General features: G+C 42.0%; 1 protein-coding gene across 1 annotated transcript in view; it reads left to right on the plus strand.

The window, feature by feature from the left end:
- B3GAT2 (beta-1,3-glucuronyltransferase 2) overlaps window positions 1–27,829 on the plus strand; it is a 69,424-nt gene that overhangs the window by 12,555 nt on the left and 29,040 nt on the right. Inside the window, exon 2 of the mRNA XM_057527963.1 lies at window positions 20,055–20,199. Coding sequence (XP_057383946.1) covers window positions 20,055–20,199 — 145 coding nt within the window. The remainder of the gene's footprint in view (window positions 1–20,054; window positions 20,200–27,829) is intronic.

Here is a 27,829-nt window from a genome sequence, read left to right on the forward strand (position 1 = left end):
ATTCCTTTTTAAGGTTGAAAACTATTCCGTTGTATGTACAGACAATATTTTGTTTATCCATTCAACCACCAACGGATACCGGGTTGTTTCCACCTTTTGGCTGTTGCGAATGCATCTTTGAACGTTGGTATACAAATATGTGTTTGAGTGTCTGCTTTCTATGCTTTTATGTGTACATATTCAGAAGTGGAAAATATGGTAATTCTGTGTTTAAATTTTTGAGGAACTGCCATACTGTTTTTCCAACTGTTGTTTATTTTTTATAATAGCCAACCTAAGGGATGTGAAGTGATATCTCATGGTTTTGATTTATATTTCCCTAGTGATTAGTGATGCTGACCATTTTTTTCTTGTGCTTGTACTATTTGTATATCTTTTTTGGAGAAATGTCTGTTCATGTCCTTTGCCCCTTTTTTTTTTCTTTTTTTTTTTTTTAATTTAATTTATTTATTTATTTATTTATGGCTGTGTTGGGTCTTCGTTTCTGTGAGAGGGCTTTCTCTAGTTGCGGCAAGTGGGGACCACTCTTCATCGCGGTGCGCGGGCCTCTCACTATCGCGGCCTCTCTTGTTGCGGAGCACAGGCTCCGGACGCACAGGCTCAGTAATTGTGGCTCATGGGCCCAGTTGCTCCGCGGCATGTGGGATCTTCCCAGACCAGGGCTCGAACCCGTGTCCCCTGCATTGGCAGGCAGACTCTCAACCACTGTGCCACCAGGGAAGCCCCCCTTTGCCCATTTTTGAATTAGGTTTGTTTATTTTTTTGTTTTTGTTGAGTTTTAGGAGTTCTTTATATATTCTGGATATTAGGCCTATATCAGATATGTGATTTGCAAATATGTTCTCCCATTCTGAGAGGTGCTTTTTTATTCTGTTGATAGTGTCCTTCGATGCCCTAAAGTTTTAAATTTTGATGGAGTTCAGTTTATCTATTTTTTCTTTTGTTGCCTGTGCTTTTGGTGTCATGACCAAAAAAATTGTGCGAAATTCAATGTCATGAAGCCTTCCCCCTGTGTTTTCTTCTAATAGTTGCAAAATTTTAGCTCTTTTGTTTAGGTAATTAATGTTGATTCATTTTGAGTTAATTTTTGTACACAATATTACATGGTATCTTTTGCATGTGGATATCTAGTTTTTCCCAGCACCATTTGTTGAAAGGACTGTCCTTTCCCGGTTGAATGGTATTGGCACCCTTGCTAAAAGTCATTTGACCGTAATATGTGACCTTTTACTTCTAAGCTCTTTATTCTACTCCACTAGTCGATACCTCTGTCTTTATGCCAGTTCTATACTGTTTTGGTTACTGTTGATTTGAAGTAAGTTTTAAAATCAGGAAGTATGGGTCCTTCAGCTTTCTTTTTCAAGATTTTTTGGACTATTTGGGGTCCCTTACGATTCCATTTGATTTTAGGATGGATTTTTCTATTTCTGCAAAAATCACTGGAGTTTTGATGGAGATTGCATTAAATGTGCAGATTGCTTTGGGTAGTATTGGTATCTTGACAATATTAAGTCTGTGAATCCATGAACATGAGATATCATTCCATTTATTTATGCCTTCTCTAATTTCTTGCAGCAGTGTTTTATAGTTTTCAGTGTACAAATATTTTGCTTCCTCGGTTAGGATTATTCTTAATTATTTTGTTCTTTTTGATGTTACCTGTTAGGGGTTTTAATAAGTTAGTTTTGGTCTCTGTCCTATATCTGAAAAATATTATCATATGCTACTAATAGAACTAAAAAATCCAGGACTGAGGGAAACTTTAGGTGCACAGAGCAACATAAGGAGATCTTAAAAATATGGTACAGCATCGAAAAAATGATGAAAAAAAATCTATTCCACAATGCCATTTTTTAATGTATATTTAAAATACAGCACACAAAGTATTACTCATTTCATGAGGACACACACAAATAAAATAATTCAAGATTTTCTGAGTTGTGTTCCGTGGAACAGTGGTATCTGGTGAGACATTTCTAGGCATGATGTTAAACGACTCGATTCTTGTTAATATTCATATTCAGGGCTGACCTTAAACATGCATCAGAGATTAAACTTGTAAATCCTGAAACACAGAAGGAAGGGCACCCTTTAGCCCAGGCCTGGATTTGTGGAATTTACTTGGTGCAGTTTTTCCTAGAAAGTAGGTGTCTTTTGTTTCTTAAACATGTAGGAAAAGGGTTTCCCTGGTGACAGGTCCCGGTGTCTAAGCCGAGGGTAGTGACTCTCTGCCCCCGAGCAACACGTGATGATGGTGATGATGGCGGTGATGCCCGCAGACACCGATACAGCGCTTATCTACGTACCAGGGTCATAACAGCGCTTATCTACGTACCAGGGTCGTAACAGCGCTTATCTACGTACCAGGGTCATAACAGCGCTTATCTACGTACCAGAGTCATAGGAGCGTTACACTTTTTTTTTTAATTAATTAATTAATTTATTTATTTATTTTTGGCTGTGTTGGGTCTTTGTTTCTGTGCGAGGGCTTTCTCTACTTGTGGCAAGTGGGGGCCACTCCTCATCGCGGTGCGCGGGCCTCTCACTATCGCGGCCTCTCTTGTTGCGGAGCACAGGCTCCAGACGCGTAGGCTCAGTAGCTGTGGCTCACGGGCCTAGTTGCTCCGCGGCATGTGGGATCTTCCCAGACCAGGGCTCGAACCCGTGTCCCCTGCGTTGGCAGGCAGATTCTCAACCACTGCGCCACCAGGGAAGCCCAAGAGCTTTACACTTTTAACTCATTTACTGTTACAAACAGCCCTATGAGATGTTGCTAAAATGTAATCATACCCACTTATATATATGGAAACAGACACAAAGAGCCCTACTCACCTGTCTGCTACCACACAGCTAATTAGTGGTGAAACTGAGATTTGAATGCTGAGGGCAGGGGGTCACAGCTGGAGCTTTTCACTTTGCTTTTTCTCTGTTGCCTGTCTCTAATGCACTTATTTTTTGTTTGTTTGTTTCGTTTTGCCCTTTTATTTCCTCCCTTCCTTTATTTTTGATTTAATTTTTCTTTTAAATTTATTGAAATGAAAACTTAGATCTTTAATTTTTCTATCTTCTTTTCTAATATATGCATAGAGCTATACACTTCACTCTAAACACTGCATCCCACAAATTTTGACTCTGTGCTTTCATATTGTTCATTTCAAATATTTTCTAGTTTCTACTGATTTATTTTTCATATCTTTCTATAATTTTACTAAATCATTCAAAGTATGTTACTTAATTTCTGAATACTTCGTTTTTTATTATCTTTTGTTCTGGTTGCTAGTTCAATGCTTTGTGGTCTGAAAACATAGTCTAGTTTCACTCAGTTGAAATTTATTGAGATTTGCTTTATATTCCAGCATATGGCTGTTTTGGGTGCATGTTCCATGTGTACCTCAAAAGAATGTTTATTCTGCTGTTGTTGAGCATAGGGTTTTATATATGTCAGTTAGTTGAGTGCTGCTTAAATTCTCTGTATCCATATTTAGTGAGCTTGCCCTGTCAAACACAAAGTGAACTGTGTTAAAATTTCTCACTATGATAGTGAATTTTTCTTTCTCCTTTTAAGCTTACTTATTTTTTTCTTCATGTATTTTGAAGCTACGTTACTTGGTTCACACACCTTTAGATTTGTTATTTTTTTCTTGATGAATTGATGCTTTCATCATTATGAAATGACCCTCATTATCTCTGGTAATCTCTTTGTCTTGAAAGCTACTTTATCTGATACTAATATAGCCACGATAGCTTTCATATGCATACTGTCTGTATGGTATTCCTTTTTCCATCCTTTAATTTCATCCTGTCTCTGTTCTTTTAAAGTATGTCTGTTGTAAATAGCATAATGTTGGCTGTATTTTGTTGTAAGTTGGACTTTCTAAATTAGGTTTCCTTTCAAGACTCACCTATATCTTTACTTTTGACCAAAGTAAATATTGGTCATGATAACCAACGGTCTTTGTAAAATGACCTTTTACTGAGGCTACAAAGAGCTTAACTTACTGTTCTAGGGAATGTCCTATAGTATTCTTCCTTTTCAGTATTTTCTGGGAGTGCTTAATAACTTCTATAACCTTAGAGGCTTCGCTCCCTGTTCCTCTTTTATTCATTTATCACATGTTCTGAATATGTTTTCTACCAGGAGAACCTGAAAATTTTTTTCGTTTCCTTAGATTTCAGGTACAGATAGAGTTGACCTTACTTCCCTGTTCTAAGCTGCTATCAGCATCGTCCTGTGCAAGTTTCCTCCCTTGTTCTATTGTTTGTTTCCTTTTATCCTTATCTTCAGGCATCTATTCTAATACACATGCTGTGGATTGTTTCATTTGTATGTGTCCTTATGAAAACTACAGTGTTGTGTGTGCAGTATTTCAAATGTATATAAATGGCATCATGGAATATATTTTTTTCTATTTTTCCCTGCTGTACCATGTTTTAAAAGATGTATCTTTATTGCAGTATGCATCTCTAATCCACGGCTTCTGTGAAGCTTTTTTTTTTTAATTGGAATGCTCATAAATGCTCTGTTTATTTGGGAAATTAGAATTTCTCATGAGGTACTCTGCTGTATTGATCATCATAGCACTCTAGTGCTTTATTAATCGGTGAAAAACATTAAAACTCCAGACCTGCTGCTAGGAGACTAATTTAGTCAAAGACTCTACCAAGATGGAAGGTTCCCACTTTCTTGTGAACTCGGTGAACGTTGCAGAGGTGACCTGTACCTCCAGCCCTGGGACTAGCTCCCTGGGGAGGGTGCCCCTGACACCTTGGCCTCCTCCACTCACGTTCACATCTCTGTTGGAAGCCTTAGGTTTGTCTTCATACAAGCATACCGTAGTTTTCCCTGGTTCAACAGTTAAAGCTTTTATAACGCTGGACCACACTAACAGCCCCAAATAGCTACATCCTGGGAGCTACTGTCAGGGAATGTCACTTTGGGCACGAGTGTGAAGAATCCTATATATTTTTTGAGACTTCTGGTCCAAGAACGTGGCGAGTGTAGACACCCCGGTGCTTCCATCTTGTCACGGCACCGTCTGTAACACATGGCTCCTAAGATCACCCTGGTAAGAGAGGAGGGCTGGTGGATTGCACCAGTTGTTTGTAAGGGCCGGAGTCAGTCACAGGGCTCCATCCTAACTGCAAGGGATGCTAAGACGTGGAGTCTTCCTGGGAGGCCAGGAGGAGGAGGAGCTGTAGGGAACAAGGAGCCACATTCCCATATCAGGAAGTCCAGATGGAGAGCAGGGTTCAGGGCTGGCTGACTTAGTCCCATCTGTCTGCGTGTTGCCATCCTCAGAATGTCAGCTTTGTGTTCTCGCTCTTTTCCTCCCAGTTATGAAATGGCTGCTGCAGTTCCAGCCATCACATCCAGACATGGCTATGTGCTGAGTTCCTTAGGAGTGGGGAAACCTTTCCCAGAAGCAGCCCAGCGCACTTCCTCTGATGACCAGAACTGCCAACATTCAGAGTAATCACTGGCAAGTCAGGATTTACCCCTGACCTTGAGAGAGGGCCACCCTCTCCTCGGTCATGTTTTGGGGAGGGGGTGGAGAAGGCTGGTCGCCACTGAGCTAAACTGAAGCTCAGCCAGTAAGGAAGAGGAGGGAGGCGGTGTTGGGCAGGCAACCAGCAGTGTCCGCAGCAAGCGGTCTCCGCCTTCTTTCACATCATTTCCTACCCTTAGTGAAGGTTGTGATCTTCTTCTGCATTTGGTTCTCGCACTGTGCTCAGTGAGTTTATGCCTAGCATTTCCTACTTGCTCTTGCTACAGTAATGCTATTTTCCACGGTATTTGCTGGTGTATAGGGAAACTATTAGTTATCAGTCACCTCTGTTCAATTTTCTTGTATCTCTGTAAGTTTCCTTATATCCTTTTTGGAGTAACATTAGATGTTAATTAAATACCGGGAAAGAAACCCAGAGGTGTAAGGATCTTAAATGGAGCAGGGGACAGAGCTGAAGAGTGAGAAAGCAGAGAATATTTTTTTATACTCCACTTGTATGAAAAGACAGTTGTTTTTGTCGCTGCTGCTGCTGTTTCTTCCGGGTTCCCTCCTGTGTCTGTATTTCCCACCTTTGGCGGCGTGGAGATCCGCAGAACTTTTGCTCTGCTGTAAAAATAGTCCCCTGGGTTTCCATACTCTTTATATGTCACACCTTATTTAGTCTACAAAGAGAGTTTACATCTCACTGCCTGAGGGAAGAGTGGGATTGCCTTTTTCAGAACTGGCTTTAAGACACTGCTGTGTGTGACAGGGAGGTGTGATCTCTTTAATGTCCCAGAACATTGTACCTGATGCTGAAGCTGAATGATGGATAAACAACATCTTTTAAGAATATCTGAGTGCTTTAGGGACCTCCTTTCCCCACTGTTCTCTCTGAGAAGTATGGGAGATGGGTAGTTTTTTTTCATACGGAGAAATTCAGAAACAGAAATGAAAGAATTTTAATTTCCTCACCTACTCATAGTACTGAGCAAACCAGAGCAGAGGCCTTTAGGGTCAGTTCTCGTTTAGGAAAATATATTGAACACGGCCAAGGCCACAGCTCTAGGGAACTCTGCCACCTCCCATGCAGTGATTGATGGGAAGGGGTTGAAAAATCCAGTATATGCCCCCAGTATCCCCGCCCTACACATACAGGCACACACACACACAGCACTGTAATTCTGAGACCACAGTCATTTCCTTAAAGCTTTTAAGTCAGCAGTATTCATTTACAACTTTTTTCGAAGTGTGGATTAGCTCCTTCGCATCTGAGTCTGTCTGTTACATGCAAAGGCTGGTGGACTAAGAGACCAGCCACCAGATGTGGGTTGGAGCTCCAGACGCCCAAGCTGTACAGCTCCTTTATGGGCTGGACACACGGCCTCAGAGGGGAGGGAGGCGCTGTCTGCCATTAAATAACTCAGGACTCTTGAAACATGGTGGGGCATGTGAGGCAAAGGAGCAGATTTTAAAGGGGGAGACTACTTAGAGTATTGAACTATGTTAGCATGCTGATTTGTGGAAGGTTTCTGCAAACCTAACTAGACATTTGATTTTTTCCCCCTTTTTTCAGTTATGATTGCCTTTTAAAAAAAGGTTTATACAATTTTTAAAGGTTACACTCCATCTACAGTTATTCTGAAATATTGGCTATATTCCCCGTGTTGTACACTACATCCTTGTAGCCCATCTTACACCCAAGAGTTTGTACCTCCCCCGCCCCTGTGTTGTCTCTCCCCTCTTTCCCTCTCCGCACTGGTAACCACTAGTTTGGTCTCTATACCTGTGAGTCTGCTTCTTTTTTGTTATACTCACTAGTTGGTTGTGTTTCTTAGATTCCATGTATAAGTGATATCATGCAGTATTTGTCTTTCCCCATCTGACTTATTTCACTTAGTGCAATGCCCTCTAGGTCCATCCGTGTTCCTGCAAATGGCAAAATTTCATTCATTTTTTCTGGCTGAGTAGTATTCCATTGTGTATATGTACCAGCTCTTTATCCATTCATGTGCTGATGGCCACTGAGGATGCTGCCACATCTTATACATTTGATTTTATGTAAAGTTTTCCTTTTTGGTATCCAAATAAGTATTATCAGGGTTGCTGGCAATTAATTATGCTTATATATTCAATAAACATCAAATTTTACTAAAGTGTATAGATCTATACAAGGAATAGTGGAATAGATGAAGCTTATTTCGATTTTTTTAGAAAGAACATATCTTAACCTTGATGACGGGAGAGAAGATGGGCACATGTGGGTGGGAGGACCTCCAAAGTAGAGGCCTTTTCTCACGTCCTGTCCGGTGTTGTCACGATAGCATTATACCCTTAGGCTGGAATTCTTTTCTGCAACAGTGCCTACTCTCCTAGAAGCCTTGAGGAAAACAGAAATTTAAATAGTCCTGGACTGGGCTGAGATAAGTCCACAAAGACCAAAAAAAAATGCATTTGACTGTTTGGTCTCCCCCACGGTCACCTGTTTCCTCATAAATATATTCAGGCCAAACCTTTTCAGCAAGGACACCACAGAGACGCCGTTCTCGTCCTCCTCCTGCATCTAGGGACATGGTACCAGCGCTCAGGTCACCTTATGGATAGTGATGCCAAGCTTGACCACTTGGTCGAGGGAGCGACCACCAAATCTCTCTGTGGTAAAGGCACATTTTTCTTCTGTAATTGATGAGTAACCCGTAGATTGATATTCTGAGCCAGTGTGAATATCTTCTTTCCCAACAACTTTTACCCAAGAGTTCAAGCATCCAGGGATGATTCTTGCTTGAATTAGTTACTGCCGTACTTTGGGGGCATCCAGTGGTGCTTTTCTCTCTGTGTCCTTCCTTCTGCACTTGTTAGCTGGCATTCTTCTTAAAGAACAGTTTCTCTCTCACACAGCCCACCCCCAACCTATAACCATAGATTTTAGGGTCCTTATTACCCCTCAGTTTTTTTTTAATCTGGCTGCATTGCGTGGCGTGCAGGATCTGAGTTCCCCGGCCAGGGATCGAACCCATGTCACCTGCACTGGCAGGCAGACTCCCAACCACTGCGCCACCAGGGAAGCCCCCCTCAATGTGTTTTCATCTATCAATGTCATTCTTTCTGACGCTCAAATTGTTTACAGCTTGGCCAGCCATCTGGCAGACCAGCTTCTGTCTTTATTGTCTGTCTTTGAGCACTTCTTTGCTTCTTTGGTGCAAAACATTTTAAACTCATACTTTCCCCATGCCGAACCTGGAATCGACCACTTCTCCAAGGAGCCCTGGTTCCCTTTAGTGGAGAGTGGTATTTACAAACCAAGATTTCGGTGTTCGGTGTGTTTATTGCTACTGGGCTGTTAATATTTCTAAGCCCTGTAATCATGAGTTTGTATTAAAACATCCTAACTACTTTGTTTTTATTTTAAATTAGCTTGGCTGTGGTGTAATTTACCGATAATAAAATGTATTCATTTTAAATGTAGAGTTTGGTACATTTTCGCCGCACTAGGTTTTTGTGTGGCCTGTGCTTTCATCTCTCTTGGGTGAATAGTTAGAAATGGAATGACTGAGTCATATGATCAGTATACTTGTTAAGTGTATAAGAAACTGCCCAATTGTTTTCCAAAGTGGTTGTACCATTTTATACTTCCACCGGGGATGTTATTCCACATCTGCATTAACACTTGGTGTTGGCAGTCTTTTAATTTTTGCCATTGTAGTGGGTGTGTGATGGTATGTTATTGCGGCTTTGATTTCTGTAATGACTGAGGATAGAGAACATCTTTTCATGTGCTAAATGATCACTCATCTTTCTTTGATTAAGTGTCTGTTCAAATCTTTGGCCAGTTTTTAAATTGTCCATAGATGTTATGCCTTAGGCTTTTTTATTGAGCTGTAAGAATACTGTGTGTTCTCAATACAGGTCTTCGGTCACGTATTGGGATATTTTCTCCCACTTGGTGACTTAGTTTACAATTTTTTTAAACAGTATCTTTTGGAGAGTAGAAAATTTTAATTTTGATTAAGTCCAATTTGTGAATTGTTTAGGGTTCATATTTTTAGGACACGTCTAAGGAATCTTTGCCTACCCTGAGACCACAAAGAGTTTCTTTTTATTTTAAATGTATTTTTTTATATTCTTTTCCATTATGGTTTATCACAGGATATTGAATATAGTTCCCTGTGCTGTACAGTAGGACCTTGTTGTTTATCCAGTCTATATATTATAGTTTGCATCTGATAACCCCAAACGCCCAATCCATCCTTCCCCCACCCCTCCACAAAGACTTTCTTTTATATTTTCTTCTACGAGTTCTATAACTTAAGCTTTTGTGTTTATGTCCATGATTCCATTTTGAGTTAATTTCTATGAATATTGTGAGATACAGGGATGGAGGTTATTTCCCTTCCCCCCGCCCCCGACCATAGATGTCCTTTTGTTCCAGCACAATGTGTTAAAGACTATCCTATCCCCCACTGAGTTTTCTTGGCCTCTTAGTAAAAAAAAAAAAAGAAAAAATCAGCCAGGCACCTGTGGGAAGAATTATTTTTGAACTGTCGAATCTCTTCTGTTTACCAACGTGTCTGTCTTTACACTGACACCACAGTGTCTTGATTACTGTAGCTGTACGATAGGCAGAGCCCGGCCAGCTCCTCCCAGACGTTCTGTACCAGGATTCACAGTCATGTGCCTTCAAGCAAGTGACATAATTAAGTGAAGCTGGCCATGTGTGAGCAGTTATTGCTTTTTTTGTATTAAAACTTAAAGGACTAAAACTTCAGCCTGATTTATTTTCATTTACTAAGGTTTTTAATTACGTTCCTTTCCCGTATATTTCTCATGGTTGCTATTATTTCTAAGGGCATCTTTTGTACACATGCTTTGCGTATTAAATATACAGGAACAGTCCTCGTTCCCATCCATATAACCGTGCTCCATCCCTGTGTACTTGAATGCGGGGCCCATTTGGTCTGTTTTCCAGTTGCCCACTTTGGAGAGAGGACCATCCCCCATGACAGCACAGACTGGTAGACTCGGCTTTGGGGCTGTGATAGGGATGGTGAGGGCCTGCGGGGAGCAGGGGAGGGCTGGCCTGGCGCTGCTGGAAGGGACATAGCCCTTGACGCCACTGTCACCATAAAGGAGTCCAGCCCAGTGTGCCACATCTTCAGAGGCCAGACATCTTTGGGTTTTAACACATCTCTGTTTAAAATGCAAAAACTTTTGCAGGCCAAACCAACCTTTCCTCTAGGGCCACGTATGGCCAAATGCTCCAGCTGTGACCTCTGGTCTGCACAGTAAATAAGGGCAGAGAAAGTGAGTGAAAACTTGACCCCAGGCTAGAGATTGAGTCTGCATCATACCCAACAGGGCTGGACAGAGAAGGAATAGTCACCTTAGGTGCTTTGAAAAGGGATTTTTTTTAAATAATAGACTTTTGTTGTTGTTGTTTTGCATTGGGTCTTCGTTGCTGCACGTGGGCTTTCTCTAGTTGCGGCGAGCGGGGGCTACTCTTCATTGAAGTGTGCGGGCTTCTCATTGCGGTGGCTTCTCTTGTTGCAGAGCACAGGCTCTAGGTGCGCGGGCTTCAGTAGTTGCAGCACACGGGCTTCAGTAGTTGCAGCACGCAGGCTCAGTAGTTGCGGCACGTGGGCCCTAGAGCGCCTGGGCTTCAGTAGTTGTGGCATGAGGGCTCAGTAGTTGTGGCATGAGGGCTCAGTAGTTGTGGCGCACAGGCTTAGTTGCTCCGCGGCATGTGGGGTCTTCCCAGACCAGGGCTCGAACCCGTGTCCCGTGCATTGGCAGGCAGATTCTTAACCACTGCGCCACCAGGGAAGCCCCTCTATTTTTAATACAGTTTTAGATTTACAGAAGAACTGAGAAAATACTAGAAAGTTCCCGTACACCTCACACCCAGTTTCCACTGTTAACATTATACATTGATATTTATATGTTACATGTGTTATAATGAATGAATCAGTATTAGCTAAAGTCAGTTCTTTATTCACATGTCCTTAGTGTTTACTACCTGGTGTCCTTTTTCTGTTCCAGGATCCTATTCTGGACACCACATTACGTTTAGTCGCCATGTCTCTATAGGTTCCTCTTTGGCTGTGGCAGTTTCTCCAATTTTCCTTATTTTTGATGACCTTGGCAATTTGGAAGAGTCCTGGTCAGGTATATTATAGCATGCCACTCTGTTGGAGTTTTTCTGAGTTTTTCTCATGATTAGAATGTGGTTATGGGTTTGGGGGAAGAAAAGTGCCATTTTCATAATATCAGGTCAAAGGTACATACTATCAGCATTAGTTTATAGCTCACATTGTTCCGGCTCTGGCCGCTCTTTCTGTTGGCTGTGTTCTTTTCACAGACCTTCATCAATGTGGGTTTGTGTGAGGTCTTTGTTTATTTTATAAACCCCTCCTTACTTTCTGGCACTACAGGATGATTTAGGCTCATATTGTTTATTTTCCATCTCTGTCCTAGCATTGACCATTTCTCCAAGGAGCCCCGGTTCCTTTTATTAGAAAGAACCTAAAGCAACCATACCCCAATAAAAATTAATTTAGAAAAAAGGAAAGAACGAAAGAAAGGAAGGAAGGAAGGAAAGAAAAGGAAAGGAAGGGAAGGGAAGGGAAAGGAAAGGAAAGGAAAGAAAGAACGAATCACACAGATTAGAAAAGACCACAGAGGGAAAGTGCCATTTTCAGCATAGCACATCAAGGGTGCATACTGTCAACATGACTTAAAACCGTGCATGGTAACTTTGAGGTTCCTCCACTGTAAAGTTTCTTCCATACTGTTGTCTCTAGAATGAAATTACTATGCAGCCCACACCCAAGGAGTGGGGAGTTAGCTCTACCTCCTTGGGTGGGAGGAGGGTTACCTACATTCATTATTTGGAATTCTTCTTGCACAGGAAGTTTGTGTATTCCCCATTGGCTTATTTATTCAAGCATTTGTTTATATACTTCGATCGTATTGGTGTTTGGTGTTTATTTTCTACTTCAGTTTGTAATCTAATTGTGTTGCTCAAATTGTTCCAGCTTTGGCCATCTGGTAGACTCCCATGGGCCTTTTTGTATGCCCCCATCAATGTGTGTTTTTTTGTGTGTGTTTTTGAGTGCTTCCTTACTTTCTGGCTCTAAAGATACCCCGGGATCATCTTGTGTAGTTTCTGCCCCAGCCCTGGAGTCAGCTGCTTCTCCGAGTAGCTCTGGTTCCCTTTATTAGAGCACAGTGTTAGGAACCAAGATCTGGGGCCAGGTGGGCTCATTGCTGCTGGGGTGTCACTGCTTCTAGGCCCCCTCAGCTGACAGAGCAAGGAAGTAGGTGTGTGTACTGACCAACATGTGTATGCACACATATCTATGTATATAACCATCTCTGTATCAAGCTAAACATGAGTTCATACTGATGTCTCCAACACTCATCCGTAACCACAGGGATGGCGCTAGCCTTCTCTTTTGCTTATCGGTAAGTTCTCACTCCAATGGAGAGAAACCTGGCTCCCAGCAGCCACTGTCCAAATGGATCTATTTTTTATTAAGGAAGGCAGTGGAACGCTCCTGTCCAGGGCCTGGAGCACTTGAGTTGCTTTCTTCCTGGAAGGTCTTTGTTCTTCCTCTCCGCAGTGGTCAGTGCTTCTCATGCTTTAGACTTCGCTCAGGTCGATGTCCTCAGGGAAGCCTCAGCCGGTCCCAGATCAGGTCAAAGTCTCTGCAGCATGCCTCACGGCACCGTCTGCTTCCCTTACAGCCCTGATTATCAGCATCGACTTTAAGTAGCTCATCTTGCAATTGGTTGTGTTACTGCTTTTTCTTTTCCGGAACGTTGGCTTCGTAGGCAAGGACCTTGTCTGACTTGCTCAGGGGCTAGCACTGGACACACGTTAGGTATATGATCAGTATTTCGTGAAAAGATACAAGAGGTATGGAAGAAATGTGAGGCATGGTCTTCTAGGTCTTCTACCCAGTGACACAGGAGAAGGGTTGAGAATATAACATGAGGGACGTTTCTGCTTCTAGAATTCTTAGCTCCTTTAAGTAATTAGCTTCTGCCCCTCAGAAGTTCATGCTCTGGAGATGGCTGTGTATGGAAATCAAAAACATCCAGGGCAATATACAGTTACGTGAAGGACGCTGTGTGGAGTGAATAGCACTGAGCCAAGTAACAATTAGTTGAGGGAAAGGATGCTGAATCAGATGCAAGAGAGAAAGCAGGCATGATGTTAATTTTCAGACTTGTTCCACAGAAAATGTATGGGTGTGTTGGATCATATAAACGTAGCTAGCTTCTGTGTTGGAAAATACCAGATGTTTTTGCACAGTAATATTGGAAAAGACCCTGGGCTCCAAGTCCTCACTCTGTGCTCCATCATGTTTGCACTGCTCTTTCCTTTCCGTCTTTAGCTCACTGGATCCTGCCCCACTGAGGGTGACTTTTTTTGTTTTGGGTTTGGGGTGTTTTTTTGCCACTGAAATTATTAGTTTAAAAAGGAGGATACCAAATGTAAACTTCTTTATTGTAATTCTGCTCCTTGAGGTTGCCTATGGCATTTTATATTTCCTAAGATCAAGGATTTTGTTCATTTCCCTTTGGAAAAAATAAAACAAGATTTCACCTACTGGTAGGTCTTAAAGGAAGCTAAAAGACATTTGTTTAACTTTTTCTGTTTTACTCTAAGGGCATTCTGATGATCACATATGTGTGATCTTCTGAAACGTTCCAGTCGTGGAATGCTGGCCGCTAGCCGTCTCCCAGAGAGGGGACAAAGCCATGCAGCTTAAAGCTGCAGGAAAAACGTTGGCTAAAGAAACAGGAGCGGGTTGTTGGTAAGAGTCACCAGACCCAGGAGTGCACAACAGTTCCCTGCCGCCCTGCTTTCCTGGAGAAGATGCAGACAGACCAGCACCACCTGCCCTGGGGGGAGTTTAAAAGGCATGTAGCCTGGAGGAGCATGGAGATGTACCACATGCATCTCGTGGTCCTTTTGGCCATTGGATCTGCCTGTGATTTGGGCTTGCGAGTCCTATCCACTTCACCGGGGGTCACAGCGAGAGGAGTAAGTGACAGAGTATGACTCTAGCGTTGAATAAATAGGAAGAGGATGCCTTTGGGGGCCGGAACTGGTCCTAATATTGTCCTATCAATACGTGAATTGCTTCCTCTTCATCTTAACATCCAGTGCTTTACTCCTCAGTTTTAGACCCGAGCTCACACCGGGCACCGGAAGATGTGTCTGTGATGTAACTGCTGTTTTGTGCTAAGAAAGTAACAAAGCTTTTAAATATGGAGAATATTTTAGTTATAGGGAAGTGCTTTTAATAGTAACAGTCACTGTTACGTTTCCCCCTCTCAGAAAAGAAGGAGGCTGCTTAGGAATCCTTAAAGAGCATAGATGGAGAGAAAAGGACACAGGACAAAGGATGGGTCCCAGGGGTGACGAGCAGAAGTTCTGTAAACAGCTGTGCTATTTTCCTTTGAAATGCCGGGCACACTCTGTGTAGTGTAATGGTTGTGTGCTGAGGGGCTGTGTGTCTAACTCTGGAATGAAGGATTCCACACTGAATCTCAGAGCCGTGCATACACGGCAAGGGCATCTGGATCTTTCTGAAGTTTTAAACTACAGTCATCCCTAGGTATCCACGGGAAATTGGTTCCAGGACCCGCTGGGGGTACCAAAATCCAAGTCCCATCAGATTTTGGTACCTGCCCAAGTCCCGTCCTGGGCCCTCTGTATCCGCAGATTCCGCATCTGCAGATTCAACCAACCGCGGATAGTGTAAAGGATGTGGAACCCGCGGATGTGACGGGCTGCCTGTATTTAAATGACAGACTTTTAAAAAGGTAGCATACTTGGAAACGTAATCCTGCCACATCACCTGCATTCAAATAGTCATTGCGTTTCCTTTAGCACCCGACCCTCTGAAAAATTGAAACATGAACAAATGTTCACTCTGAGCTGCTCTCAGAAATTTGGAGCATGCTGAATAAAACCTACATGTTCTAGCGTGAAACTGGCACAGAAGCATGAAGTGTTGCTTCTTTGATGCATCTCATTACCCGGAACCCTAGGCCATTCTGTAGTCTGTGGGGAAAATCCTACGTGTCTTTCACGGCCCTACTTAAGTGAAGAGCCAGGCACCAAACACATCTGGCCATGTTTGCTTGTCCCGGTAGGAGCGCTCCCACAGTTCCATGTGTTCTCCTCTGTAAGGGAATTTCTCTTTTCCTGTTTCCCCTTTCCTTCTTTCTTTTCCTGTCTGTCCTCCTCTTGCCTGTGAGGTGCCCCTTCACAACCCAGCATCCTGGTTGCTTGCTACATGTGGCTCAGGTCTCAGGTACCACGTGGTGCTTACACACTTATCAAGAATGTTTGGGCACCTGCTGTATGCAGGCACAACCTATGCCTTCTCAGGAGGATACCCAGGTCTGAGACGAGGTCCGCCTACCAGCTTTTCAGATGTGAAAATTTAGTGCTCCAGGAAAACGCAGTTTAGGAGCTGAAAAACCATAGGCATTTTAAGGAAATATCAAAAAAAAGGACACAGCACTATTTTCAGTACCTTGTTAGATTCAAGGCCATTCTGTCACTGTAAGAAAAACATGTACTAGACAACTTGGTTTCTCAGTATGTTTGGCATATTTGAGATATCAAACAAAAAAAATGGAAATTTTTCATTTTCTGCAGTGTGTGAGGGAACAGGGGTGGAGTGAGTTGAGGAGAGGGCTGTATTTTTGTGAAATTTTTAATAAAATTTCTGGCTTTTTTCCCACCTATGGCAAAGATCTAGGATACAAAAGCATTAAATGTTAATACTGATTCAAAATTAAATCTCCAAAATCTTGCTGAGAGAAATGAAAGATCTAAATAACTGGAGAGAGAGAGACCATGTTCATGGATTAGAAGACTCCATATTGCTACGTTGTCAGTTCTCACTGAATTGATATATAGATTTGATGCAGTCCTGATCAAAATTTGCCAAAATTTACAGACTGACTCTGAAACTCATATGGAAATAGTCAAAACAACTCTGATGAAGAAGAACAGAGATGGAGAACTCACACCACCTGGTTACAGCAGTTGTCATAAAACCACAGTAAATCAAGACAGCGTGGTACTAGCATTAGATCACCAAGTAGACCAGTGGGTCAGGGAGGACGTCCAGAAGTAGACTCACACGTATGTGACCACTGACTTTTGACAAAGGTACAAAGGCTGTTCTGTAGTTCTGGGACAATTAGCTACAGTTGGAACAGTTGGATATCCACATGCAAAAAAAGCAAAAGAAGAAGAATTTCAGTCCCTCACATCACATACACAAAATTAACTCAAAATAGATCATAATTAAATATAAGACCTAAATCCATAATAACTTCTAGAAAGGAGGAGAAAACTGTGGGTTAGGCAACAATATCTCAGATATGACACCAACAGCATTATTCATGAAGAACAAATGGATACACTGGACTTCATCAACATTAAAAGTATCTATCCTTCCAAAGATGAGCCATATCTCCCAAGAGGGAGGAGATATAGGTATACGTATAGCTGATTCACTTCGTTGTACAGCAGAAACTAACACAACATTGTAAAGTAACTATACCCCAATTAAGAAAAGAAAGAAAAGATGAGCCACAGACAAGGAGAAAATATTTATGTCACATATCTGAGAAAAGGATTTGTATGCAGACTATGTAAATACCTCTCAAAACACAATAGGAAAGAAATAAACAATTTTAAAAGTAGGCAAAAGATTGGAACAAATACTTCACCAAAGAAGCAATGCCATATGGCTTATAAGCACATGAAAAAATACCCAACATAATGAGTCATTAGGAAAATGCAAACTAAAACCACAGTGACATACTACTAATACCTATTAGCATGGCTAAAATGAAACACCAGCCACACCAAGTCTTGGTGAGGATGTGGAGTGATTGGAACTCTCACACACTGCTGGCGGGATTGTAAAACGGTATAACCACTTTGGAAAATAATTTGGCAGTTTCTTAAAAAGTTAAATGTACACGTACCATGTGATCTAGGCATTCCACTCTTAGGTATTTATCCAAAAATAATGAAGTCTGCATAGACTCATACACCGATGTTCATAACGGCTTCATCTGTAATATCCAGAGGCTTGAAAAAACCCAAAAGTCCGTCAATAGGTAAATGGATTTAAAAAAACGAAACAAAACGGTGGCACACCCATACATCCATACGATAGAATACTACTCAGCAATGGGAAGGAATGAACTGTTGATACACGTTGTAGCCTGGCTGAATCTCTATATTGTTATTCTAAGTGAAAGAAGCCAGATTAAAAAAACACAACAGTATATACCATATGATTCCATTCATATAAAATTCTGTGGAGATCAGCGGTTGCCTGGGGTTAGGGGATGTGGAGAGCGTAAGAGGGATGGCTTTAAAAAACAGCACAAGGAAACTTGGGGGTGATGGATATGTTTATTATCTTCATTTTGGCCATGTGTTCATGGCCATTTACATAGGTCAAAGTGTATCAAATTTTACGCTTAAAAACATGCATTTTATCCTGTCAGGGGTCCCGAAGACTGCCCACATGCTTGGTGATTTACTGGGACCCCTAGCACCCAGCATGTATTGTCCTTGCGGAAAGGATGTGTCACCGGGATGCAGTAAGGATCCGTAGGCACATCAGTGAGGGAAAGACGTGAGGAAGGGTCTGGAGGAATCCGTGTGCCACTTCCTGTGTCCTCTGCCCCCCATGAGGGACCACAGAGCATACCTTCCCTCCAGCAGCAAAGCTGTAACTATGGAGGTACAGTGGTTATGTCCACTGAAACCCATTTCAGGTTCAGGGTTTTTATTGGGGGCTGGTCACATAGGTACCTCTGCCCACCAGTATTTCAGATGCCCGAAAAGAAAACGTGTTCAGTGGCCCAGGCAGGCAAAACAACCTTATCAACGTAGGAACTGCTTCAAAAGCCAGATTCCCAGGTGCCAGCCAAGGGCCAGCTTATAAGCAGGCTTTTCTGAAAATCATAGTCTCAGGACTGTTCATTCTTTTCTGTAGTCAATTATACCTCAGTAGCATTTTTGTTTTTTTCAGTAGCACTTCTTAAAAATATTTAAGTTAGTATGAGCTAGCACAAGGCAATGGTGATTAATTTACTGAAAAAGTGATAGACTATAAAAAACGGTCATTTCAGATTTGTGGAAGACCAATAGAATGGGATCTTCATTACCTGGATTGCTTCATGCTCTAAAATCTGCTCTTTGGAGTGAAGTGGGATATTAATAAATAAGTAAAGTTGGGATACTTGCTAAATGGGAGCTTCGAGTTATATTTTCATTAATACAGTAGTATAACTTTTAATTTGAATTGTACTTGAAAATCTTTGCCAAGAATAAAATTTTTCTTCCTTTCATTAAATAATTCCTTGATTGATAATCTTTATTTTAATCATTGGTTAACTGACCATGACCCAGTTCTATAGCAAATAAAAGGTCAAGCATTGGTGTTGAAATTATAACGATCCCAACAACGGGTCCGCCTGGTACAGCGGTGCGGCACACCCAGCTGGGAGAGTAGGCACTGCTGAGATCCAGCCTGTGTTTTGATGGCCAAGCCAGGGGCCCCGGCATGGGTGTGTCTGCCTGAGAAAGGGGCAGCTCTTTCTAGTTTGCAGAAAGGCGCCACATGGGCTGACTTGGCCCCAGCACGTGTCCCAGAAGGAGGTGGTGGTGACCGTGATGGTTTTCCCTCAAAGTGCTACCCGCTAGAGGCCAGCTTTGTTAGCAACGTGTCTTTGTTTGTTTTTGCTTTTTTGTTTTTAAATTTGTATTGGAGTATAGTTGCTTTACAGTGTTGTGTATCAACATGTCTTTCCCCTTAAAGAAATCCAGGAGATAACTTCCGGTTGAGGGCTGTCTTTAAGAGCATGTACCTGGCGAGGACCAGAGATTCCAGCCGCCCGTGTGGGCCTTTCCTCTCTAATTTGGCCCGATCGCCTTTGAAAGGCAGGTGAATTTAGGGGACGTTTTTCTTTCTGTCAGTCTGGAGGGTGCCTGATGTCTCTTCTGTATCTGGATCCTGTTATGAACGTCCCTAGACAAGATCTCTCTGTGTCTGTAACAGTAAAAAAAAAAAAAAATCAGAGACAGGCAACCCCTGTGCCTCCTCTGAGAGGAATTGCTGCTCTTGCTGAGTAATACGGTTCCCTAAGGGGCAGTCAGCCTCCTCGCTTGCGGAGGGACCAAGCGTAGCTGAAGATCCAGCTTTGAGACAGATAGACAGTATTTGATGGTCACAGCTCAGCTTCCGACGAGCGATGTTCAGACATGAACCCACTTTATCTCTCGGCCCTGAGCCCCTGGCCGAGTCTGTGACAGCACAGGGCAGTAGCACCAGGCAGCCGCACGGCAGGGAACCGGGGAACAGTCTGCCAGCAGGAGGGTTCTGGTTCCGCTCGGAAACCTTCACCTTTCGGAAATCTCCACTGCCCCCGTTTCTGCTGTGGCTCACATTCCTTTCCTCGTTCAGGTTCCTTCCCCTAAGGAAGCTTCAACTACATCTCTTTCCCCTTTTGTAGATGCGAACAACGCGCAAGGTCTCTGTGTGGCCAGTGGGCCTGGTTGGCGGGCGGCGCTATGAACGTCCGTTGGTGGAAAACGGGAAGGTCGTCGGCTGGTACACCGGCTGGAGAGCAGACAGGCCTTTTGCCATCGATATGGCAGGTGAGCGCGTGGATCGTGGGGTTTGCTCCGGCCGGGTTGTTCCCGCTGGCCCCCCCGTGTGTAACTGTACTGCAGGCAGGACGCTTTGAAAGACCGCTTTGGTTAAACCCTACGTTGTGTTATGTTCAGCAGATGAACTGTCTAAACCTTCAAAGCAGGCTGGTTGGGTGATTCAAGGGGAAATTGATTTTGGGGAGTGATTAGGAAACACTCATTCCATTCCATTTGTCACCTGTCCTCGCAGCCATCCCTTCATCCAGGTGCTGGGCTGGGCGGCGGGGAGCTGGGCGGGGAGAAACAGACCTGGCCCCGGCCTCACAGGGCTCTACAGCCTGCACCTGTCCATACCTCGCTCTACAAGTCCGACTGGTTGTAATGTATCACATGCGTACTGATAAATTTAACAGTGATATGGTATAGGCAGGCTAATCATTTTGATGCTTATTGATACATTTAAGAGTGAAAACATAAAATTGGATTACTGGTTTTTCAAATAGGTATTAATGTTGAGTATAACTGTCTTTCAAAGTTTTTACTCTCTGACCAACCAACTGAATTGAATAAAATCTACTGTAGACCACACATTCTAAAATGCTGCTTTATCATAAAGTGACTCATTCTCTGGGAGTTATATAAAATGATGCCTGTGATAACTGTGGAACGATGCAGTTTGAAACATGAGTCTTTGGAGGCAAAAGAGAAAAAAAATCGCTAAAATCACTGATGTCTGTAACCTAGAAGATGAAGGCAGAGAAGCTTCAAAAGTGATCTCATCCATCTCAGCGCCGAAACAGAGCTCTGTCTGTCTGTCAGCCTGTGCTTGGCCAGTCTTTTTGTGTGCTATTTCCCAGCTGTAGTCAGAAGCACTGCTCGGGATTGTGATGGGATGGAGGCTGTGTTCTGACTGGCTTCATCACGTTTATTCTGACAATACTATAAATTTGAGGGAGCGAGGTTATGAAGAGCACTGGAGGTAAAAGCTGCTGGGGAAAGCTTTGGGGATGACCGGTCTGCTGCCCCGCTTCGTGGGAGAAGACAAACTAGGGTATTTTAACTCAACATTTAACAGCATTTCCTGAGTGCCAACTTTGTGGTATTGTGTGTCATGGTCTCTGACCCAAGGATGGTCTAGATCTCTGACCCTTCCCTGACCCCTGCCCCCTCCCTGCGTCCTGACCTCTCTGTCCCTCTTCCAACCCAAGCCTTATTCCTCGGTCCCCAGTTCTTGCAGCCGCGGAGCTGAGCTGGCATCTCAACCAAAGAATCTTCCTGAAGGCAGACAGACAGGTCAGCTGTATTTGGAAGGTGACGAGGATTCTCAAAAGAGGTGTCGCCTCAATCAAGTCTGAAACTATAAGGCCGACCATAACGTGTCTTGAAAATCAAGTTTTTTGCTGCTGAGAAGTGTTAAGTGTGAGCAGAAATCTTGAGGAACATTGGGCAAAATCTTGTGCTTCTCTGGGACTTAGTTCCCTCGTGTAGAATGAGGCAGTAGCGTGAATGACCACTGAGGTCTTCGCTAATGAATTCTTCCTTTCCCTGGCTTCCCATCTTGGGAAGCTCAAAGAAAAGTCCAGGTCCGTGGATTCTAAGTGAGGGTGTGACTGCTAACGCAGCCAGCTGGCAGATGTTTGGACCTTTTGGTCCCCAGGAGTTCAAGTCTCCCACATGGGATCTCTGCCCATCACCCTTCAAGCTAACTTCAAGGTGAGGGTAACATAGATACGCCTTCCTGGATTTTGCTGTAAGAACTTGATGTAGATGATCAAGTATCCAGTAAACCCATCGAGTATTTTGCATTGTTCCCCCCAGAATTTGGATCCAAATAGATATATCTAAAATTCAAGGACGGCACATGGGTTTTGTGAATTAAGCCTGACTGGTGACAAGATATTTGATACTCTTTCACTGCCAGAATCTCTGGGAAACTTTTCTCCATGACATGACTGATGTTTGGATTTTTTAAAGCACTTTAATATATTTTCAAAGCATAAGACCTATTGTCTTATGAATGATTTGCTTGTTTTTATTATCCTTATTTTAAAATAGGAATAAAATTTCTGTCTCAAAGAAAACAACTTCTGAAACGCTATATTATTTTCTTTACACGTGAATTTGCTTTGCAAATTAGTTTTCAGTAAATTATTGATATTTTTGGAAGCCTTTAAGTGAGAGGGATTTGGTTGATAAGATAAAGATCTGACTTTGAGCAGTTTGTTCTCATTCTAAAACTTGAAATTTTACAGCTTTGTTTAGATTCCATATGATTCATTTATTCTTAGTGGGAAGAGAGAACAGGCCTTTTGGATGTTCACATACAAATGGTACTTCCCACCTCATTTTCAAGAGACACACACAGACACACATACACTCACAATCTCTAGAGAGTAGAAAGCTGGAAGCCCACTTCCCTGCCTGAGGATCACTGCTTTAAAAGTGGTTCTGATGGTTGAGTGAGGGGACTGCATTGGAGCCTGCGTCTCACTTGGACTGCCACAAACTGATTAAAAAACATGAAACTGACAGCCTGATGGGGACCTAGCTCTGCCCTCCAGCAGGCAAGCACCAGCCTGGAGGCCCACATGGTATGTGCAGCCAACCATGTGAGAATGCTACCCCGCCCTCCAGCAGGCCTGCATCCCTGCAAGAGCAATGGCCTCGCAGCCAGCCACGCCTGGGCCCAGGCCCGCTACCATCACACCCACAGTAGCCAGCCCGGCCACAGCAGAAGGATGCATGCAGCCCACAGAGGGGGCACCCCTAAAGCATGTAGCTCTGTAGATGAGAGGGGAAGGGGCTGCTGGGCTTCATAGGACATCTTCTGCATGAGGCCACTTCCCCAAGACTGGGAAATGTAACTGACCCACCTAACACATAGAAGCAAACAAAATTGGGCAAAATGAGGAGACAGAGGAATATGTTCCAAATGAAGGAACAAGATAACCTCAGAAAAGGAACTAAACAAAGTGGAGATAAGCAATTTACCTGCTAAAAAGTTCAAGGTGATAATTATAAACATGCTCACCAAACTTAGGAGAAGAATGAATGAACATGGTGAGAACTTCAACAAGGAGCTAGAAAATATAAATAAGAATGAAACAGAATTTAAGAATACATAACTGAAATAAAAAAATACACTAGGAGGAATCAACAGTAGATTAGATGATATAGAGGAACAGGTCAGTGATCTGGAAGACAGAGTAGCAGAAATCAACCGAGCTGAATAGAGAAAAGGAAAAAGAATTTTAAAAATTAGGATAGTTTAAGAGATCTCTGGAACAACATCAAGTGTACTAACATTTTCATTGTAGGGGTCCCAAAAGGAGAAGAGAGAGAGAAAGGGGCAGATAACTTATTTGGAGAAAAAAATAGCTGAAAACTTTCCTAACCTGGGGAAGGAAACAGATATCCAGGTCCAGGAATCACAGAGAGTCCCAAAAGAGGTGAACCCAATGAGATCCACACCAAGACACCTTATAATTAAAATGGCAATTATTAAAGAGAGAATCTTAAAAGCAGCAAAAGCAACTAGTTACATGCAAGGGAATAAGACAATCAGCTGTCTTTTTAGCAGAAACTTTGATGGCCAGTAGGGAGTAGCAGTACGTATGCAAAGTGATGAAAGGAAAAAACCTCCAACCAGGAATACTCTACCTGGCAAGGTTATCATTCAGATTTGAAAAGATGGAGTTTTAAAGGTAGGCAAAAGCTAAAGGAGTTCAGCACCACTAACTAGGCTTACAAGATATGTTAAAGGGACTTCTTTAAACAGAAAAGAAAAGACCACAACTAGAAATATGAAAATTACGGAAGGAAAAATCTCACTGGTAAAAGCAAACATATAGTAAATGTAGTAGGTCAGCCACTTATAAAGCTAGTAGGAAGGTTAAAAGACAAAAGTATAAAATCATCTGTATCCACCAAAGTAGTTAAGAAATACACAAAGAAAAAGATGTAAAATAATTACACTAAATGTAAATGGACTACATGCTCCAATCAAAAGACACAGAGGAGCCGAATGGGTAAAAAACAAGACCCATATATATGCTACCTACAAGAAATTCACTTCAGATCTAGAGACACATGAAGACTGAATGTGAGGGGATGGAAAAGGTATTTCATGTAAATGGAAATGAAAAGCGGGGACAGCAATGCTTACATCAGATGGAAGACTTTAAAACAAAGAAGTAACAAGAGACAAAGAAGAATATTATAGATAAAGGGATCAATCCAACAAGAATTGATGAATCCAACAACAACAATTGTAAATATATATGCACCCATTATAAGTACCTAAATACATGAAGCAGATATTAGCAAACATAAAGGGAGAAAAATGATAGTACTATTAGCAGAAACTTTAATGCCCTATTTACATCAGTGGGCAGATCATCTAGACAGAAAATCAATAATGAAAACTGGCTTTAAATGACACATTAAAGCAGATAGAATTAACAGATATATAGAGAACATTTCATTCAAAAACAGCAAAATACACATTTTTTTCAAGTGCACATGGAACATTCTCCAGGATAGATAACATGATAGCTACAAAACAAGTCTCAATAAATATAAGAAAATTGAAATCATATCAAGCATCTTTTCTGACCACACACTATGAGACTAGAAATCAAGTACAGGAAAAAATGCAAGAAACACAAACATGTGGAAACTAAACAACATGCTACTAAGCAACCAATGGGTCTTGAAGAAATCACAGAGGAAATCAAAAAATACCTGGAGACAAATGAAAATGGAAACATAAAGTACCAAAATCTATGGGACACAGCAAAAGCAGTTCTAAGAGGGAAGGTTATAGGGATACAGGCCCACCTCAGGAAAGAAGAAAAATCCCACATAAACAATCTAACATTTCACCTAAAGGAACTAGAAAAAGAAGAACAAACAAAACCAAAAGTTAGTTGAAGAAATCATAAAGATCATGGTAGAAATAAATGAAACAGAGACTAGGAAAAAAAAATAGAAAAGATCAATGAAACTAAGAATGGTATTTTGAAAAGATAAACAAATTGATAAAGCTTTAGCCAGACTCATCAAGAAAAAAAGAGGTGGCCCAAATAAATAAAATCATAACTGAAAGAGGAGACCTTACAAAGAACACCACAGAAATACAAAGGGTTATAAGACATTACTACAAAAAATTATATGCCAATAAAATGGACAACCTAGAAGAAACGGATAAATTCCTAAAAATGTACAATCTCTCAAGACTGAATCAGGAAGAAATAGAAAATACGGCAGACAAATTCCCACTAATAAACTTGAATCAGTAAGTTAAAAACTCCCAACAAGCAAAAGTCCATGACCAAACAGCTTCATAGGTGAATTCTACCAAAAATTTAAAGAGGAGTTAATACCTATTCTTCTCACACTATTCCAAAATTATGAAGAGGAAGGAATGCTTCCAAACTTGTTCTATGAGACCAGCATCATCCTGATACCACACAAAGACACCACCGACACAAGAAAGAGAGGAAGGAAGGAAGGAAGGAAGGAAGGAAAGACGGGAGAGAGGGAGGGAGGAAGGAAGGGGAAAGAAATTTACAGGCCGATATTACTGATGGACATAGATGCAGAAATCTCAACAAAATATTAGCAAACTGAATTCAACAATATATTAAAATGATCACACTCCATGATCAAATGGGATTTTTCCCAGTAATTCAAGGATGGTTCAATAGCCACAAATCAATCAATGTGATACACCACATTAACAAACTGAAGAATAAAAATCATATCATCTCAATAGATGCAGAAAAAGCTTTTGACAAAATTCAATATTCACTTATGATAAAAACTCTCAACAAAGTTGGTAATGAGGGAACGTACCTCAATATAATAAAGGCCACATGCGACAAAAGCACAGCCATAATACTCAACAGTGAAAAGCTTAAAGCATTTCCTCTAAGATCAGGAGTAAGACAAGAATGACCATACTCATCAACATAGTATTGGAAGTCCTAGCCACAGCAGTTAGACAAGAAAAATAAATAAAGGGAATCCAAACTGGAAAGGGAGAAGTAAAACTGTCAGTTTGCAGATGACATGATACTATATATAGAAAATCCTAAAGATGCCATCAAAAATGAAATCTTGCCTTTGTGACAACATGTATGGATATAGAGGGTATAAGGCTAAGTGAAATAAGTTAGAGACAGTCATACCATATGACCTCACTTATATGTGGAATCTAAACGAAACAGAACGAAATGAAAACATCCTAATAGATACAAAGAACATACAGGTAGTTGCCAGAAGGGAGGAGGTGGGAGGTGGGCAAAACAGGTGAAGGGGATTAAGAGGTACAGTTCTCTAGTTATAGAATGAATAAGCCATGGGGATATAATATACAGCATAAGGAATATTGTCAGTAATATTGTAATAACTTTGAGGACAGATGATTATTAGGCCTATTGTGGTGATCATTTCATAAGTTATGCAGATATCAAATCATTATGTAGTATGCCTGAAACTAACATAATACTATCCATCAACTATAGTTCAATAAAAAAGAAAAGAAAATATTTCCTAAACAAAAAGATAAATAAAATCATACATATTTCTTTAAAAAAAAAAGAAACGTGAACTTAAAGAGCCCACACATAGCATTTCCACAGCTGTCTTGCTTTGAGGGGTTGAACATACATTCAGCAGAAGCCCCTCGGGGTCTGTCCTGTTGGTATTTCTGTGAAGCCACAGCCTAGCCCCCACCAGAAGCTTATTTGCATATCAGGCATCGGAACTGGAATGTTTCACGTCGTTCGTGGAGTTTGACTCCGTGTCTGTCTTTATTTTGCCACACTGAACACCACAGATGTGAGTTTTGCTCTGAGATGAGAAAACCTGGTCCTGAAGTTTTCTTGTACGCACAGTGGTAGTGGCAGAAGTCATGATTATCCCTCTTGCATGGGGACATAATTTTTAAAATTCTAATGATTCCTATTGAAACCAGAACTAAGATACTCACCCACAGGATAGAAAGACGGCGTCGGAGGCAGCCCTTGCCCTGGCTGTGGCGTGCTGTTGGCTTCAGCAGTTGGTCAGTGGCCACGCCACTCTGCCAAGCCAGTAAGCCCTGGGACTGTCTACACTAGCCTGTGCCTCAGGCTTTAATTCCAACACCCCAGGCATCTGGCCACTGGCTAGTTCTCAGTGCCTGAAAGCAAGGCAGTGCACACAAAGTTTTTAGTTTTAGTTTTTAGGGAGTTGCTTTCAAGTGACAGACTCACTTTGGCTGCTTCCAATGAGGTGTCAATAAGAACCATTGCTCAAAAGAACCGAGCTTAAAGTAGTCTTCAGCCTCGCTTGGAGGTGTAGATTTGATAAAATTCAGAACTTAAGGCTGAGATACTTATTTTGAGTTTTCAACATTTGCATGCTCCGTATTCTTAGCTCTGGGGGGTGGCAGGCAGGGCACTACGCTCCCTATGTGAAGTACGTACTGTTTCCAGTTGAGTCCCTGGCTCGCTGTAGGGACTTTATTCTGGTAAAAATCCAACCGGGTGTACTACAGTTCAGCTCTGGCCCTAACCACCCAGAGCTGGCCCAGACCCCACAAGTTAGAGGGCATGGTCCCCTTCCTTCAGACACCAGCTCCACTTTGGGCGTC

Source organism: Balaenoptera acutorostrata, chromosome 14, assembly GCF_949987535.1.
Source record: "Balaenoptera acutorostrata chromosome 14, mBalAcu1.1, whole genome shotgun sequence".
Taxonomy (NCBI): Eukaryota; Metazoa; Chordata; class Mammalia; order Artiodactyla; family Balaenopteridae; genus Balaenoptera; species Balaenoptera acutorostrata.